This window comes from Gadus chalcogrammus, chromosome 15, assembly GCF_026213295.1.
Source record: "Gadus chalcogrammus isolate NIFS_2021 chromosome 15, NIFS_Gcha_1.0, whole genome shotgun sequence".
In the NCBI taxonomy this organism is placed as follows: Eukaryota; Metazoa; Chordata; class Actinopteri; order Gadiformes; family Gadidae; genus Gadus; species Gadus chalcogrammus.
In genome coordinates, this window is record NC_079426.1 from 6,148,951 (window position 1) to 6,166,744 (window position 17,794).

A 17,794-nucleotide genomic window follows, 5' to 3' on the forward strand; every position below is an offset into this window, starting at 1 on the left:
GGACCACAGGTGGGAACTCCAACCTGGTTCTCTCCAAGGCGCAGTACCCGGTCAGCGTACGAGCTCATACTAGGGTTGAGCCACTCCCATAATAACAACCTCCCAATGCATGTTAAATAGCTAAGAATGAATGGAATCTAGATATTTTTTATTTCAATATTTACTAATAATGCACTATAAAAGCAATAAATATACCATGGACTCCGCTCAACGATGCCCCCTATGCCTCGCCTGCGCTACTACAGGAACAAGAAGCCCCGCCCATCCACAGCTCCCGCCGCTCCATCGTTGGAGCCCTGGGACTTCCACACCACAACACCGAGGAGAGAGCTCTCGGTGAAGCCGCAGCTCCCCATCCAGTCCCACGGTTCGACAGAAGAGCTGGTCCGAAGGCAGTGGAGGTGATGATGGCGGCGGCGGTGGATAGAGGAGGCGTTCGGGCCGCTTTCCTGAACCCGGGCAGCGGCGGTGGCGGCGGCGGTGGACCTGCACCAGCGTCCCTCCCTACCGGAGCGGCTCTGGGGGCTGTCGTCCCGGGTTCGGGCTCTGGTTCGGGCTCTGGCGCCGTGCCTGTGCCCATGAACCTCTTCGCGACATGGGAAATAGACCGGTCGTCTCCGAGCTGTGTTCCAAGGTAGGGTTTTCCAACCCTTAGTAACGTGACTCGTTTGCATAGTGAATGAATTAACGGTCCTTCTGGAGCCTGGGCCCCGCGTTGGAGCTCGCTTCGCTCAAGCCGGTCGAAGCCTCTAGCGACCCGTCCGAGAGCACTGGTAGACGGGTTAGCCCGCTAGCCCTGTCCGCTAGCGCGCTAACTAGTGGATGGCTAATGCTAACGCTACAGCTACATAGCGACTGTCACTGACCCCTCGGGTCTTCTGGTGACGGGTGGATGCTTTGATTTGACTGCTAAGCTCACCTCAGGGGTTCTGTTTTAAATAATGTCAGGGAGACAGGTTCATATATAACCCGGGTCAACGCTAGGAGGGGGGTGGACCTCATTCCAAGCAGGCCTGCGCTTCAATGGGATCATGGCATGCATGTCCCACCGTCCCATCCCATGCACACACACACTTATAAATATAGGCACACGGATGCCTCACTAGTATTAAATAACAACCCCTGCTTTACTGGGGAAACAGCCATACGCTGTTTAAGCATGGTTAACGTGTGTATTTGTGTGGATGCATTTCTGAATGTGTATATATATATATTAATATATATATATATATATATATATATATATATATATATATATATATATATATACGAATGACGTTAAATGCCACAAATAAGCAATGCCAGTAGGCCATAACCTTGTTTACTGTCTCGTATTCCATTAAACCCACTGTAATATACACGATGCAGTGTGATATCGCTATAGTAGTTTGCATAGTACTAGTAGTACTAACTAGAAAGTATGTAGTATTAAGGCTACATGTCCAGATAACCCATGCTGTTTTGACACCTGAATGCTTGTTGCATTGTGGTCATCCTCAATGTTGGCATTCGCAGTCGGAGAGAATGCAATTGATGCCACCTGATCCACAACCCCACAGTAGCTGTGGGCACATTAATCAGCTTTGACCTAGATCTGCTCCACTCACTGGGATGTAAGGGGGCGGGCCAACGGAGGGCTTCCACCACACTGTATGCAGCTTGTATACTTTCTTGCTGTTAGGACTTCTGTTCTGTGTGTGCCTGAGTGTGTTGGTTTGAATGAAATCCTAAAATGCTTGAATGAAGAAAATGTGTGATGTTTTAATACTGGATCCGGTTGAATACTTGATTTTGCAATATGGTCATTTGGCCTATTTTAAGTTGTGTTTAAAGTTATGTTTATTGATACGTCTGTATTTATATTTGACAGTGTCACTCACATTCATAATGCCAACAGTTCGGACAATTTCATATGAAATGTCACGTACTCGGTTACATACTGAACCTTGTTGGATGCCCTGTTTTATTAAGTTGTTTTGTTTTAAGTGTGTCAATTTCTGGCGAGAGTAATGTTCAGCGGAAATCTTAGTGTACCGAGGTAACATACAATACAGGGCTCAGAAACATCATTTAATGATCTCTCTCACCTTGCTCTCCTTCCTGTATCCCCTCAAGTCCTAGCATGTAGGAATCCATACTTGGGGCAGCCTGTATTAAAAATGAATGAGGCTGTGGATTATTCATGATAAGGAGCGAAGATTAAAGGATCAGGTCTCATTATTGGGCAGTGACGGCTTAGGTATGCTGGTCTCGGTTGATAGCCTAGATTATCTATGAAGCATGATGCTGCAAAGTATCATTCTAAATAATGATGAATATGCTAGCTGTAGTGCTTAAAGAGCGAAGCTTACTTAGCCGGTGGTAGCGCTTGTGTTTTCAAGTGTTTTGAACATTTTGCACAAGCCCCAACCCAGGGCCTCAGCTTTGGGGAGTTGTGTCTTGGCGTTCTTTCAGGGGCTGGGTCTTCTTGCACGCAGCTGTTTGCTCAGCTCTCCCTGGGCACATGGAAGTCCAGCTGAATGGCACACATCCAAGTGAAGTCATCTATTCCCATTTTGCTTGTTTGTTCTTTTTAGTTTTTGCTGTGCTGGTAGTTTGAAACCACAGGAATGCATGCAACTCCTATTTGTCTTTGTGTTGCTTATTCTTCTTTGAAACCATATTGCAGTGGCTAGTTACATTACATCTCTCTGTAGTATTGACATGCTGGCTGAGGTTACTGTTTGATGGGCTCCAGGAATGGTGTTGTCACTTCTCTGCACCCTCATTGTGACATGGTGGCTCATCCAGGCTGTTGACAGGCCCCTGGCGTAGCCTCCAGGAGGACAGAACTCGTCCAGTGGGGGAGTCAAGCTGATTCGCTGTTCCTCTTTCTTCTTGTTGGTTCTCAGCCAAGCACGTTTTGCAATATGTGACGATTTTGCTATCTCGGTTTTCAGGAAATTACCAATATCTTTTGTATTCCATTGGTATTATTTTGTGCTGTTGTGGTTTTCTATGCTAATTCCTCCTAAATTGGACAACTTGTTCCTGCTATCCCACATGTTAAACACGTTTTTTAATTGCGTCTATCTTTACAGTTATGGCGGCGTCTGTTCAACGCTCAACAGTTTTTATTCTAGTTATTAACAACTTTCTTTGGTATTAGAAGGGCTGCTGCAATTAATGAGGCTGCATGCACGGAGTGAACCCCTGGCTCAGGCAGGCATCTGTTGGGAGAAGTATGCAGTATTTGGAGGCATGACAGCAATGCGGGGGTCAGGCTTCTGCTATGGTTATCTCCCAGGGAAGTAGAATCTGTTGCAGCTTGTGAGAAGTGACTACCTACCGACTGTTTGCGATTATGTACCACCATGTGTCAAAGTTGTTACCCCTGTCCTCATCTCTAATTAGATGGAGGTGGGGGAGGGGGAGGGGAAGGTCCTCTTTATGAGAACGGGGCTCACAAATAAAAACGCAGCAACTGTATTTGGGGCAGTTGATACCAGGTGATTTACTTTTAATTACGAAGTATTTTTAATGGGATTTTCCAAAGTGGTGAAGTTGTTCCACGCGTCATGAAACCACAAATTGCCGTGTTTAGCCATTCCCTCCTGAAAGTTTATTGTCAATTTACTCAAGTCGTGCCATCCCTATCGCTTGTCAACATGCAGGCTCACACGTAGAGCCCTATAAAATGCACCGGGGAGCTTAGAGCCAGCAGCCATGGAGCACTCCTAGGGATTACGTTTTTCCCTTGTTAATGGGCATCCAGAAATGGACTAGTTTCCATCTTCTGGCAAGTTTCTGGTGGCATATTTACTCTTCTTCCATGCCATACCAGCCCACTTAGAGAGCCCAATGTATTTTAAAGTTGTGGCCTTCTGCTTCAAAGAAACTATCTTGATGTTTTACCTTGTGGAAGGCAGGTTTCATCATTGCATGTAATTTATAGGTGTCCACAGATGACTGTGTATCCCTTTTAAATTGGGTCTATTTGAAAGCAGTTTATGCTTTGGCTTCCAATTCCCTATCATACACATTCAAATACATTTGTCAATTAATTCAACAAAATCAAAGTCTTTATTTGATTTACAGTGTGCTTCATTGTTCTTGGTCAGTGGAGACTTTTGACCTGAAAACAGAGCTATTTATGCCATTTCCTCGTAATTACAACTGTTGATGTCAATATCCTGCATCAACCATGCCACTTCCTGTTAAAAACATGGTAAAAAAGTGCTGTAGTAAGGTTAATATAACGGATATGGCCTTTAAAGAAAGAGGAAAACCCATGGTCAATCTTAAAGGGGACATATTATACCATCAGATGTGAGTGTGATTTGCCCTTGCAAGCTGTTTGGAAATCTGCATCTTCTGACATTAGTAGTGTGGGCGTGTCCACCTTGATGTGTGCTGGATAGATGAGCAACCTTTGCTTCAGTCCACTGAGTAGGCTGGTAGACTGATCTATCAAGCACACATCTATGTGTGCTTGGATGTGTGCATCCAAGCACAGGCATGTCCCCCTACTAGTGATGTCAGAAGACGCAGATTTTCAAAAGGGCTAATCACACTAACACCTGGTTGTATCATTGCATTTATCTAAGGCTTTTCAAGACACTCAAAGTGCTTTTGAGTCGAAGGAAAAAACCAATGCTTTCGGTTGTTTTATCAGAATTGTCCCCAAATGGTCCAACACAGAATCATACTGCATGACTTTTTTTTACAATCAACATCATGTCAATTAATTTAACATCCTTAATAGATATGTATTATTCCAAACGCCTGGACATACAGAGACTGATCCCACATGGTCACGCGTCCTCTGGACAGTGTCTGCGTTGGCTGTTTATTCCTGCCGTTCCCCGTGGACATCACAAGCGAGGCCCCGTCAGCCATCTCCAGGGGCCCCTCCAGGAATGTGGGACGCTGCCCTGTGTCGTTCCTAATCGACATGCTCTGTAATCCCGGCTCGGCTGCATCAACAACAGTTACAGCAGGGATCACTCTGGACACTTCAGAGATCTAACACAATAGCCTTCCCAAACCCACATGGATATGGTTTAATGCGGATGACACTCTTAACTATAATATATATTAAAATGTGACTGATGATAATTGATACTCAAACACTCCTTTTTGTGTTGTCTTATTGAACTTCATTGTGACATTGACATTACAGTTAGATTAAACCATACCATCTGCAATGACTAAAGGTATGCCGTGGAGAACTAGGCTGGCCAAGTTGTGTGGATATTCATGAAGTGAGAGTTTCAGTCTGAGAGACGACAAGGCTCGTTGTAAACATTGATGCAGGCAGTATGTAGTAGTAGCTACCAAACTACTCTTTGGAATAGCCTATTCATTTCAGGACTTTGCTTGAGCTTCACATAAACTATTTTATGTAACATTTGCAGAAATTTCCTGACAACATTTTATATAGATTGGTTATTTTTGCAGAGGTGCCATTTCGATTATTCGCTCCCCAGCACATTTACAGTCGTCCTTTAACAACTTGCCATCGGCAGTAAACTTTTCCTCTGCTGGCTCCCACCTCCTGAAATGTGTCAGGCCTCTCTGTGTTTCCTTCCCACTGCTTCCTGGAGAAGGAAGAGGAAGAGTTTCCTTGCAAGAAAATCGTCCTTTTTTTTATTTTCTTCCTAAACAACCAAAGTGTGACCAAACCCTGCCCCCCCCCCCCCCAACCACACACTTTTCTTAAAAGTTGTTTTGTTGACCAACACACTAGTTCCACCGTCCTAGGAGGCGGGGCCGACTTGAAATCAAGGCTTTGCTGTACTTTATTTAAGTTTGGCCTGACCGCCCTCCCACCCGCCATACCACTATGACTATGATTGTTGTACGGGTGGAGTTCTAAAGAAGGGGTGGTGGCGGTCTCCTCTTCTGTAGCCAAGAAACACACCTTGAAATCCTTTCATATAAGCACTTTATGTGGAGACAATATCACTCGGCTTGTCTTCTCTCACTCTCACTCTCACTCTCTCGGTTTCCCCTCATATTTTCCACCTCTCCCCTTGAGGCATTTCCTGAGCTGTGTGTGCCAGCAGCAACACAGAAACTGTTTATTTCGGGGACAAAACACGCTTGCCTCTGCTGGGCCACGGCTGGGTGAATACGCATGACAGACCTTTTAGAAGCACGGCGCTCCTGCAGCACTCGGTGCCTTTGCACTACAGCTCGTTCCGGTAAATAAACACCTCCCTGCCTCTGTTATATACGGTCATATGCACAGAAACGGAACCATTCCTTTCATGTTGATGGCAACCACCCGTTCACATTGTAATGGCAGCAGTGCTCTTACTTCTGTGTTCTGCTGTGCAACACAATACATGAGGATTCTTCTCAATTACCAGTGATTACCACTTGTCTAATCAAGAATAATTGGACACAAACAATTATTTATCATTGCCAATTATTCTTGATTAGTCCATCGAACAAGGACAATAAACAAGGTTGCGTCCTTAAAACTTAGACGAATGCTATTGTTATTAAGACAATATGTGCCACATAAGTGTTGCACTAGCCACACTTCTGAAACAACGAAAAGCCAACAGTAAAAGTCAATAGAAGTCTGGGTAGATGTTGCTGATTAACAATTTAAATGTACTGGAATGGATCAAAACAGATTACAATGAAGTACATTTGTGTGTGTGGGTCTAATCAAAGTCTATTTGCAGATGCTAATGTTTAAAGTAGCTGATAGAAAGATGAAAAAGTAACAAGATATACATTTTTGATTGCCTAGCCCTAGATGATGGGTGATTGGGTCTGCATTCTTTTCTGGTAATCATTGCTTGACATTTTGATTAGGTCTATTGAACATCTCTTCCTGCTGGTCGTCTTCAATCCTCACCAACACCAATGTTTGGGACTGGAAGTCCACCAAACTTGAGGCAATTGTTTTCTTAACATATAATTCTCATCACTACAAGACCTCTGCCATTGTTCAATTAATCATTCACTATTAAAAGAGAGCGTAATACTCTCCTTTGATTATTAAACGTCTAATTCTATCAGACGTTTAATAATCTACTTAATTTTCTACTTGTATTTCTCCATATATATTCTCCAATGCATTCCCTCGTTATTATCTGCTGGACTTGGCACCCTTCTCTTCATTTGAAGGTGTAATGATGTGCTTGATAAGTGGGCTTGTCATCTATGAAAAGCAAAATACTTTGTTTCATGGCGTCTGAATTAGCGTGTTTGTGGTTGTCACCAACACCATTGCCGTCTTGATGTTTCTCAGAAATCATGTAGGGTGGGCCGCTGCATGCATGGGATTGTTCCCATTCTTTGAGTATTGGCATATTTTGCAATCACAACAAGAACCAATTGGCCCAACATGAAGCTGTTTTGAATGCAGTTTCTTCATCAAGATCAGTTGGGGTCAACAGAGGTCCACAACGCTGAGAGTTCATTCTACACCCAGGAATTCATCTGTGTTCATGCTATCACTGTTTCCGGTGGGATTTCTGTCAGCCAACCATTCAGAAACGGTGTATTGACCGGCTTGCATTCTCTTTAGTTTCAATGTCACAAGGAAATTCTATTTGAATATACATGCGTTGTTGCACATGTATGCGTTGTTATATATACGTTGTTATATATCTATGCGTTATTGCATTGCGTTCTCTGTAGTTTCAATGTGATAATGAAATTGTTTTTGAATGTGTATGCGTTGTTGCACCTCAAATGAATGGGATTTGTACCACTTTAAGTGCTGCCTGGCTCCTCTTTGTAACGCTGAGCTCACTCACTCTGGCCTCCCACTAGTATTCAAAGACGCATCGCCAACACCTTCCTTTATCCAAAAGAATGTTTTGAAGGGCTGCTCAAAGACCACCTCATAGCAAGCATGTGTTAGTGGTTAGAACTCTGCGGTTCACACTTGACAGATAGAAATGAAGTCCGCCCGTTTCGAGATTGGATTTCTCTAAGAAGGGACATAGGTCCTGCTCCAAAATATAAATAAAATGAGACACTCCAGCTGAGCTCCCTGCTTTCGACACCGGCTCCCTGTTCCATGAAAGGCACTGGTAAATGGTAATCCCCACAGCAGCCAGGGAGGAATCTGGCTCTGGAGGGGCGGTGGAGATCAGCGTGCACAGCACAGACCATAATTCACATGAGTAATATATGGCTCGGGCTAGGTGCAGCCGTGGTGTCTTTCTCTTTTGCCTGGCGGAGAAATGGCTACTGGTTTATCTGCCTCACATATCCTGCGAGAATCCCTCAGCGTATGTTGGTACCTGATGGACGACTCGTCCTCTCCTCTACCTCCATGACCCTTTGTTGCCGCGATCCTCCGTGCGCCAGCTGGCCTCCGAGAAAACCCATCTCTCGCCTGGCAGTGATGTAGTACACGGAAGTCAGAGATATACGTATATATATATGCACCGAAGGGACTGTGCTACGTTAATATTATGACCCCCATTTGAGTGCATACTGCCTGCTGCCCTGGTAATTCAATCGTAGCTAATCCGATGCTTGTCACTGTAACTGCAGAGGCTGATGTAAAGCGATGTTCTTGTTTCGAACGTCCCCAATGAAATTACCTAACGTGTGTGTGTGTGTGTGTGTGTGTGTGTGTGTGTGTGTGTTATGTATTTAACTACAGTGAAAAAACAAATGTTGGACATCCCAATTGGACATCCAGATTTTAGCAAGAGAGGCCAATCCCGCCCCCTTATTCCATCCCCGGTCAGAGGCTCCTCCTCCTCTCGCTCCACATCCTTGAGAAGGGAATTAAAACCCACCCAACATGTGGCCATCTGCCCCCGATGACCAGAAATATTGGGCAGTTAAAATCGATTCTGCGTGGCTGGCTAAGTGCAGACTAATCTTCTGGTGTATCCCACTGAACTTACTCGGGACCGATCCCTTCAATCTCGTGGATTAGTCTTCGTCGCTCATAACGACGATTGGATTGAACATTTTTAATGAACGGGCTCCCGAATCACCGGCCTCCTTCCTAATCTCTGGGTACTTGTCCCTGTCTGTCCCGGGCTCATCGCAATCACACTTGCCTCTCGATGCCGTTGTAAGCTCTCTGGATTTAGATGAGAACAACAAAGGGACGCAGGGATGGTTTTAGCCATGAATAGACGCTCCCTTTTGGTTTCTTTTCCTGTAAGGCACTAAAATATTCAGAGGCGTCTGCTTTTATAGAAGCGGGAAACGCTGTATTTAGATAATTTGGTGTTGCTAGACATGAACGTGTCAATGGTGTTGTTCAGTGAAATGGAGTACTGTTGCTATATTCAGAGTGGGCTTTAAAAGGGGTATAGCCCCTGTAAAAGCCCTCTGTGTCAGACATCGACTGCGGTCTTTCTGAAGCTCATGCTGGTCACGACGTTGAGGTGTTTCTATCCAGGGATCACACCATGCTTGCGACCGTAGGGCCGCGATAACATAGGCAGTGCATTCAGAAGTAACAAGGGTAGTGCGTGTATGGAGAGGAATGAAAGCATACTTTTGAAAGCTTTTATTCTTTCCCCTTTTAGTGTGGCAAAACCCGCTACACGCCAAAAATAGGCCCTTTTTTCATTCAGCCCCGGGTTGCGTCACTCATTCTCCATCTTCCACCACCCCCCTGCTTTGTGCCTCTGACTATTGCTGTGCACTGATCCGAGGGTACGGGGCTGGCAAAACATCATCTAGAATGCTGAGCAGGGGGAAAAGTTGCAACAGAGAGTTTTTGTTTGGGCTGCCCAGTGTTTAGTTGAGTTTTTTTGTGTGTGTGTTGCTTTCCTCCCGATACCAGGTCAGTATTCTGTTCAGAATGCGCCTGTGAAGACTAGAAACTGTTCTGGTGCTTAAAGCGTTTCAGTCTCGCCTTAGCAGAGGGTGTGCGCCATTCAGACACCAGTATGTGTAACGGCAGTGGCGTGACTAGCTATAGAGCGAATCAATTATCCATGCTTTAATCTGCCTCCCACAAACTAATTAACAGTGCCGTAAAGGTCAGCCTTGCCTGACCGTAAATTAGTATTACGTCCTTAATTGTAGAGTTGAACATCATCAATATATTTTAGCAGATGGATGTGTGTATATATACTATACTGTACCTCAGTCTGCTTTTGAATCTGTTCTATTCCCCATTAAACCCCTTTATCGGCTTGGGTTTGTGCTGTAACTGTAGCTGAAGCAGGACTAGCAAAAGCCCTTTGCTTGGCAGCAGGGGCAGAACTAATGGCTCTGGTGGGAAAGGTCAGGAGAGGCCGGGGTTCTGCCAGTTGTCACTTAGCCCGGTGGAGCCTTGTTATCCCGATGACGGATAGCGCTCATATCTGGATGAATAATAACTTGAAGAGGCGCTCTCTGTCCCCGCTGTGTGCCTTTCTTAACAGAAGCATGCATTCAATTAATTGGGGCTCATGTCGCCCCAATTCGTGGAACACAACAATGGGTCTTTGTCACAGAGGATGAAAGCTAGCTGTATGTATCCTATTGTAGAAAAGGGTACACTGATGAAAGGCATGATTATGAAGCTGCTTTATTGGATGTATTCTGGCAATACCGTTGTTCGCTGTTTTTCTTGTTAACAGATACATTTCAAGTACGGATGATCACAATGGGGACGTATTTCGTAGCATAATTGCAAACAAACAAGGTGAAGATAACAAGCAAGAGATTGATTGTGTGATGAACAGATATTTATAACCACAAAAATACTGTGAGAAAAAAAAAAGGAAATTGTCCTTAATCCAAAAAACGGATGCAAAATAATCAATGCTTGATTGTTTATCAAGTGCCTGATTGAATCATTTATCTATTTGTGTGTCTGTCATCAACAACGGTACAGTTGTGACTATAAATAACGCAGAACTAATTATTACCAAAACAAGGCCGGATATGAGAGGGGGTAATCTGAACTTTATAAATCATGTTGCGTCTTCCATTTGGTCGGGTCAGGTCCCTCGCTCCCCCATTTTATTTTTAGATTTAAAGCCATGACTCTGGCAGTGGAGAGCTGGTTTCAAATCCAGCCAAATTAAAATACAGAGCCTGTAGCCTGTTCCTCAGAAGGTCTGGACGATGGAGTTGGTGGTGGATGGGAGGAGCGGTTCTCTCCAACTACACCTGTGAGTGGTCCCTGCCCTGAGATGGCTAAAAGTGCCAAACCCGAGAACAGAAGAATATTGGGTCAGACCGAGGCAAGTAGAATTGATCATTCGCCGGGTGGGCGATGAACGCCTCTGCTCTCGACATCCAACCTCTAATCCGCCGGCCACAATGCATCTGGTTTCCTCCAATGCCTAAGTCATGTCAATAACAGTGGGGTATATCCGACTTTTAGGTGACAGGGATTTGACACATTGCACAATTCAGTCGTACACTCATACCGACGTGATTCCTTTGGAACCGTTCCGTTTCGGGTTCTGACTAAATCTGGCTGGGAGTTTCCATGTCACGTTAGGTCCACTGAAATAAAACTGATTACTTGTTCGGCACTTTTACAAGGCAGTCCATATTTCACAACCCTGTCGGCGTGCAAAACGGAAGCTTATCACTTTTACAATATAACTTTTTATAGAGTAGAAAGTCGTGGTAGGCCCTACTCGTGGGTCAGCTCTTATCTTTAACCAAATATTTGCCCGTGGCTGTTTGAGTTGTCTGCCTGATTACTTTTCTGTTTACAGAACGGAGATAAGCATGGAGGATTTTGGCCCGCAGTAGTGGTAGGCAGCGTGCGGCATATGTCTCATACAACAGTAGCTCAAACAGGAACCCTTTACACCTCACTGGCATTCGGTCCCTGCGGTGTGCTTTGTGTTCTCGTTTATTTTGTGGGTTTTAAACACAGATTCTCCCTTTAATTATACAAATACCTTGCACACATTGATTTTGTGTGTGTGGAGGTTTTAAATGAGCTGAGCCTGCAGAGAAAACAGCATGTTCTTCATGATTCAGTTCTAACTAATCCTTCGATTCTGTGCTTCCATTTAGAGACGGATATATGTCTCTATTCAGTTGGCTTGCCTCTCCTTTTCTTTCATGTTTTCCGAGCAACACACAGGCGAAAGCAACACGCTAGCCATCTCTATCCTGCTAATTGAACGGCCTCGCTCTGCTACCTCAGCAAGGTCGTGGTTGTGAATGCATTGAGCGTGTTTACCTCGCTATTTTTACTTGTGTATTATACTGAGTGGCCTGACCCCCATCGCCAGCTAATCTGGTTGAGCCTGGGCCCTTGTTTCCATAACAATAACTCCCATCAGATAAAAAGTGCTTAAGTCTGATCTTTTTTCAACCCCAGGAGGAGTGCAATATATTCTGCCTCATCAGGCTTCCTTCATGTGGATGCAGAAGTTGAGGTTGTACGCCTATATTGTGGATTTTTGGCTTGTCGGATAATGCCTTTTGTCGACTACCAAGTCTCTATATTCTTTATTTGTAACTTTTTTTTATTCATGAACATTTACCTCATTCACCATGGTGGACAAAACAAAGCAATAACATGAAAACAGGAAAAATTCAAATTGTAAACATACATGAGGTCATGGGATCTTCAGTCAATTCAAAACAAAATTAAAACATACTATGAACTGTCTGTCACATTGCTCAATAAATACTCCATTTCCCCACCGTCTTTCTCCGAGCTCTGTTTGGAGTCGTATGGATGGGTCAGGTCTCAAGATTCTGAGGAACGGAACATTGAAATTGCTGCTTCGACGCTGGCTTTGCAACCACGTATTTTCTTGTGTAATAAGGATCATGATTTGTAGAAGTTTTGTTATTGATGTTAAAAACACGAGGGACAGTATAAGGAAGTTGTTCAGTTTTTAGTTGCAGGCGAAATGTTAAATAAACCGCTCTGCGTATATAATTGGGAGGGGTATCAGTGGATTAAAAAACGAAAACAGTCAATTGTGGGTCGGCTTTTTTGAGAGAAAAAGCTCAGTGTTTCATAAGCAGAATGGGACTTGAAACCAGGCAACTGAACAGAGATGCATGTCTTGCTGCTCTTTACCAGACTCTCATCAGAGACCATGATGAGGTTGTTTTTGCATTCCTCTTAAGCACTCGGTTGTTTGATGTTCTGTCAACCTGCATGTCTGGTTCACCGATAAGCCCGCAATAAAGTGCTGCAGGACAGCAGATAAGTGAGGTGTATGTGTGTGTGTGTGTGTGTGTCTGTGTGATTAGGGTGTGTGTGTGAGAGAGAGAGTGAGTATGTTTAGGGTGAGTGTGTGAGTGTGTGTGTGTGTGTGTCTTTGGGGGGGATTATGTCTTTTATTGGTGCTGTGTGGAATACAGCAGCCATGGTTTGTTGAGCTGCTTAGCCGTCGCGGTACAATGACCGATGCACACAGTCCTAGCTTGGCTTGACTCCCTCATTTATTTCTCTACCTTTTTTTGCTTCACTAACGGAGCAGCAAAGTTATGCAACCAACATCCATGTCTTTGAAATCCCTTTACTAATTCCCCTTTTGTTTCCTCAATGTCCTGTCGGTGGCGGAGAGCCAGAGTTTAATTCAAAATTAATTAAAACCTCGTCAAGCTGACGGTTAGGGATGCTACAGTTGTTCGACTCTGACATTCTCAGACACCGCCCCTCAGGGCAGTCTTAATGATGCCACATAAATTAAAGTGACTTCATATTTGGTATTCGTCACGGAGAAGGCCTTCCGAGTTGTCGTTGTGTTGATTTTCCACCGGTCGTGTCGGTCTGTGTGTTCGATGTCGTGTGCAATGGACAGTTTGACTCGAAATATAAACACCGGCGTGGGTCGATAAACCCCAGACTGCAACAACAACGACCCCCGATGAGGCTGAGGCACGTGCAGAATACAAGTAGAACAAAGCCCGGATCCACCACCAACACACCCCACACATATAGAGAAGAAAGCTAATGACTGCCTTCAGTCATGTATTGATTAGCAGTCCGCCTCACTGTTCCCCAGCACAAACCAATACTGTACCAATGAGGGGATAACAGGCTGGCAGACACCAGCCACACTGCTTTGTGAAGTCATTCAGCCCCCCCCGCCACATCCACTTCCCTCCTGCCCTGCGTAATATGCCTCTGCCCAAAGCGCCGTGAATGGTGGAATGAATTTGTCACCTTGTCTGTGGACCTTTTCGTGTGTGTGTGTGTGCGTTTGTGTGTGTGGCACAGAGCCATGCAAACGGCCCCTAGGGTCCCACTTCGGGCCCCAGCACGGCTTCACGGGCCACCCTGGAGATAAAACCCCACTGTCTCACGGAACAAAATGGAAGGGAAGAAAAATGGTTCCCTAGGTGACCCTTGGGCGCCGGCTGCAGCCTTTTTTAATTACATGGGAATCCCAGTCGGCAGGGAGAGACGGGCAGGGGAGCCTGGGATGGGATAGAGACATTGTGAATCAATCACCCTTGTTCTCGCTCTCTCTCTCGTTCTCTTGCTCCCTCGCCCGCCCTTTTTCTGGATTTCGCTGTTGCTTTCCCTCGCTCGCTGTCTCGCTGCTCTTTCTTGCCCGCTCTCGCTCGCTCGTTCGGCTCTCTGGCTCCTTCTCTCCTTCAGTCTCAATGGTCACCTTCCCTCCTTCATTTCCTCCTCCTCCTCTCCGCACTGGGTGGTGACTCATCTTCCCCATAAGCCACAGTGGAGCGCTGCACTTACCCAATGTAATTACACTTTCCTCAGAACTACCTGCGCCATTCAACATTCAAACCTTGATGGGTCGTTTTCACCCTGAAACAAAACAGCCATTAAACACAGTTTGAGAGTTGTTTTTTAATAGGCTTAGAGAACATTTTGCTATTAAGGGAGTTGGAATCGCACAGCCTTTCCAGCGTACCGCTTTGCATGACTGATGCAAAGTAGGATTTCCTGCTACGCTCTGGGTATCGTGTTGCAGGGCTGTGTTTAACCGCGGATCAAACCTGGAACACAGTAACCGTTTCGGACCTGTTATATTTTATGTGTGTTTTCATGGCAACTATAGTTAAATAAATTGCGTCGATGATGAAGTACACCAGAGTACAGCCAGTGTCCGTGGATCACAGGAGGGTATTACCAACTGATGGCAGACATGGCAGTCATTTCTCTTCTCAGAGTGGATGAGCAGGGAGAGATGTTTGTTTGCTCAGCCACAGAGAGCTCCGACCAGCCAACCCACCCAGTCACCCGCCCACCCTGAGTGTAATGCAACCGGACCACCAGAAAGTGGGTCAGGACAGAGGAAGTTCTGAAGGGCTGGTGCGGCAAAAGTTGTGAGCGTCCCACGGGATCCTCTTTGTCCATTCCTCTATTCTGGAGAGAGAGAGAGAGAGAGAGAGAGAGAGAGAGGGGTTTATTTCTTTTCCCCACTTAGACTCAAGATGATTGACTTTCTTCACCTCTTTTCTTGTTCTTTCATGAGGAGCCTCTTTCTGCCAGCAGAATCTTTCAGATCCCCTCTGACGATGTGCATTCATATTTTATCCGTCCGAACCGATACACCGCCTCTCTCTTAACTCTAGACCACAGATGATTCTGCTTACATTTCCCCCAGTAAAACCACTTCTGTATGATGTCATATAGCCTTGTAAACCTGCCAACATGCATATAATTCCTTCTGTAGGCGAGGTACATGCGTCTTGTTTAATATTGATATCTACCAATGAATTGCTCAAAGCTCAAAGAGGTCATGGGATCTCCAGTCAATTCAAAACAAAATTAAAACATACAATGAACTGTCACATTGCTCAATAAATACTCCATTTCCCCACCGTCTTTCTCCGAGCTCTGTTTGGAGTCGTATGGATGGGTCAGGTCTCAAGATTCTGAGGAACGGAACATTGAAATTGCTGCTTCGACGCTGGTATCTACCAATGAATTGCTCAAAGCTGCCTCAGCATACAAGCAGAAATGGCTTCCGAGTAACACGGTCAGTGTTTCCCCTAGAATTTTTTTTAGGCCCGGTGGTAAGAGCTGATGGTGTGATTTGTTATACATTTCTCACGGGATGCTAGAGTATTTGTTGGTTATTTCCATGTAAAACACTTGCTTAGCCATCACAAGTTGGTTAAGTTATGGACATATAAGGACGAGGCTAGTGTTTCGCGGGGGCAGTAAAAATGTCCATGGTAACGGCGGGCTGAACCAATCAGACGTCGCATTTACGCGATCGGTTCATGGTATAGTTCTTCTGCCGGAGAATAAACAGTGTTTTTCTAAAAACAAAGTTGATATAATATAAACTAATTTCATGTACAGGAGCATAAAGCACCAATACATATTGAGATAGCTGGTGGTGAGCTTGGATGGTTATGATATTATGGCTAATAATAATAATAATTTAAAAAAAAAACATTTTTTTTTTTTTATTATTATTTTTTTTTCTCTTTTTCATTTTTTCCCTTTTTTTTGGCCGGTTGTTGGCCTGGCGGGGGCGCTCGTTGGCCTGGCGGCCCGCCAGGCCTGAACAATGGTAGGGGAAACACTGACGGTCGATTGCATTACGACCGGTCTGTGTGTTTTTTTTTGACATAAATGCGTTTATTTTGATCACAAGGAATTAAAAAAACTGGAATCGGGGGAAGCAGTTTTCCCTTGCTCAGCAGAAACGGGATTGTCTGGATACAAGGGCCATTGGCCTCCCATGGGACTCAATCAAATTTGATTGTTTACCGGCTAGGGTACCTAGTCATTGCCACACCCAGTACAGTCTAAGGTAGAATGACTCGCCACAATAAAGGTGTAATTATTTTCTGTCGGGCAACAAACCCAGGAATCCCAATCATGCTTGCTTCTCAGCTCCATCTAAACGAGTCGCACTCATTTCCTCTTGTGAAAAAAAAAAAAAAGCGAAATGTATTACACAGCGTGTAACTCACTCCTCTAATCCCTCTCTTTCCCATTCTTCTCCTTCCCTTCTCTCTGTGTGTCCACAGGCTCTGCAGTCTCACGTTGAAGAAGCTGATTGTGCTCAAAGAACTGGATAAAGAGCTCAACTCGCTGTCTATAGCTGTCAAAATACAGGTGGGTTTTCAATCTGTCCGTCTGTACCGTGGTGGGAAGGCGGCCTCGCAGGCCGCTACGCCGACGCACATCCGTCAGTCTGTGTATCGTTCTCCGCTATGCCTAGCCGAGGTTAAGTAAGCGTCCTAGCACAAACCACAAAGCCCGTGACTGTGATAACGAGGGGCCGCTAATCCCTCAAATAGTTTAAAGCCGCGTCTTATCGGTAGCCAAGCGCCACTGAGTCACGTCCCCTCAGGTGCTTATGAAATAAGTAGCACAAGCATTACCACACTAACCAGGTGCGGTAACTTCATAAGTCACCCAGGGTTTCTGTGTCCCTCCAATAGAATCGTTGTGTGGCCACCGCCATGCCCAACCTTTTCTTTGTTGTCTCCTGTGTGTTGCTCAACTATTTTATCGCTGGGGCGTGTACCCCTTACACCTTCCCTTTCTTCGCTTCACATGAAACGATTATCACTCTCTCACTCTATAACTCTGTCTCTCTCTCACTATGGCTCTCTCGCTCTCTCTATGACTCTCTTGCGCGTTCTAGCTCTCTCTCTCTCGCTCTTTTGTCACCTTGGGGATATCGCGGCTTATGTTATGCACTGTCAAGCGTCCTGGGCTTTATTGAGTCATCGCCGGGCACCAACCGTGGTTATAACGATGCCGGTTCACTGCCTCGGATGTGGTTTTTGCATTAGCGGCGATCTCTGGTACTGGGCTGCACCGCATGCAACAAAAGCTTACATGCAAACACACGCAGCCCCGAGGCGTTCATGTGGAAATAAGGGCTAATCGTTGTTCGTTTCTGATGATCAGAAAGGACCTGGCCCAATGGTATCAAACCACAGGCACTTC

At 45.1% G+C, this 17,794-nt stretch overlaps 1 protein-coding gene across 1 annotated transcript in view; it reads left to right on the plus strand.

Annotated features, from left to right (window-relative positions):
* The first annotated feature begins 227 nt into the window (after positions 1–227).
* LOC130404177 (phosphofurin acidic cluster sorting protein 2-like) overlaps positions 228–17,794 on the plus strand; it is a 51,268-nt gene continuing 33,701 nt past the window's right edge. Inside the window, exons 1-2 of the mRNA XM_056608821.1 lie at positions 228–634; positions 16,864–16,951. Coding sequence (XP_056464796.1) covers positions 405–634; positions 16,864–16,951 — 318 coding nt within the window. The 5' untranslated portion in view covers positions 228–404. The remainder of the gene's footprint in view (positions 635–16,863; positions 16,952–17,794) is intronic.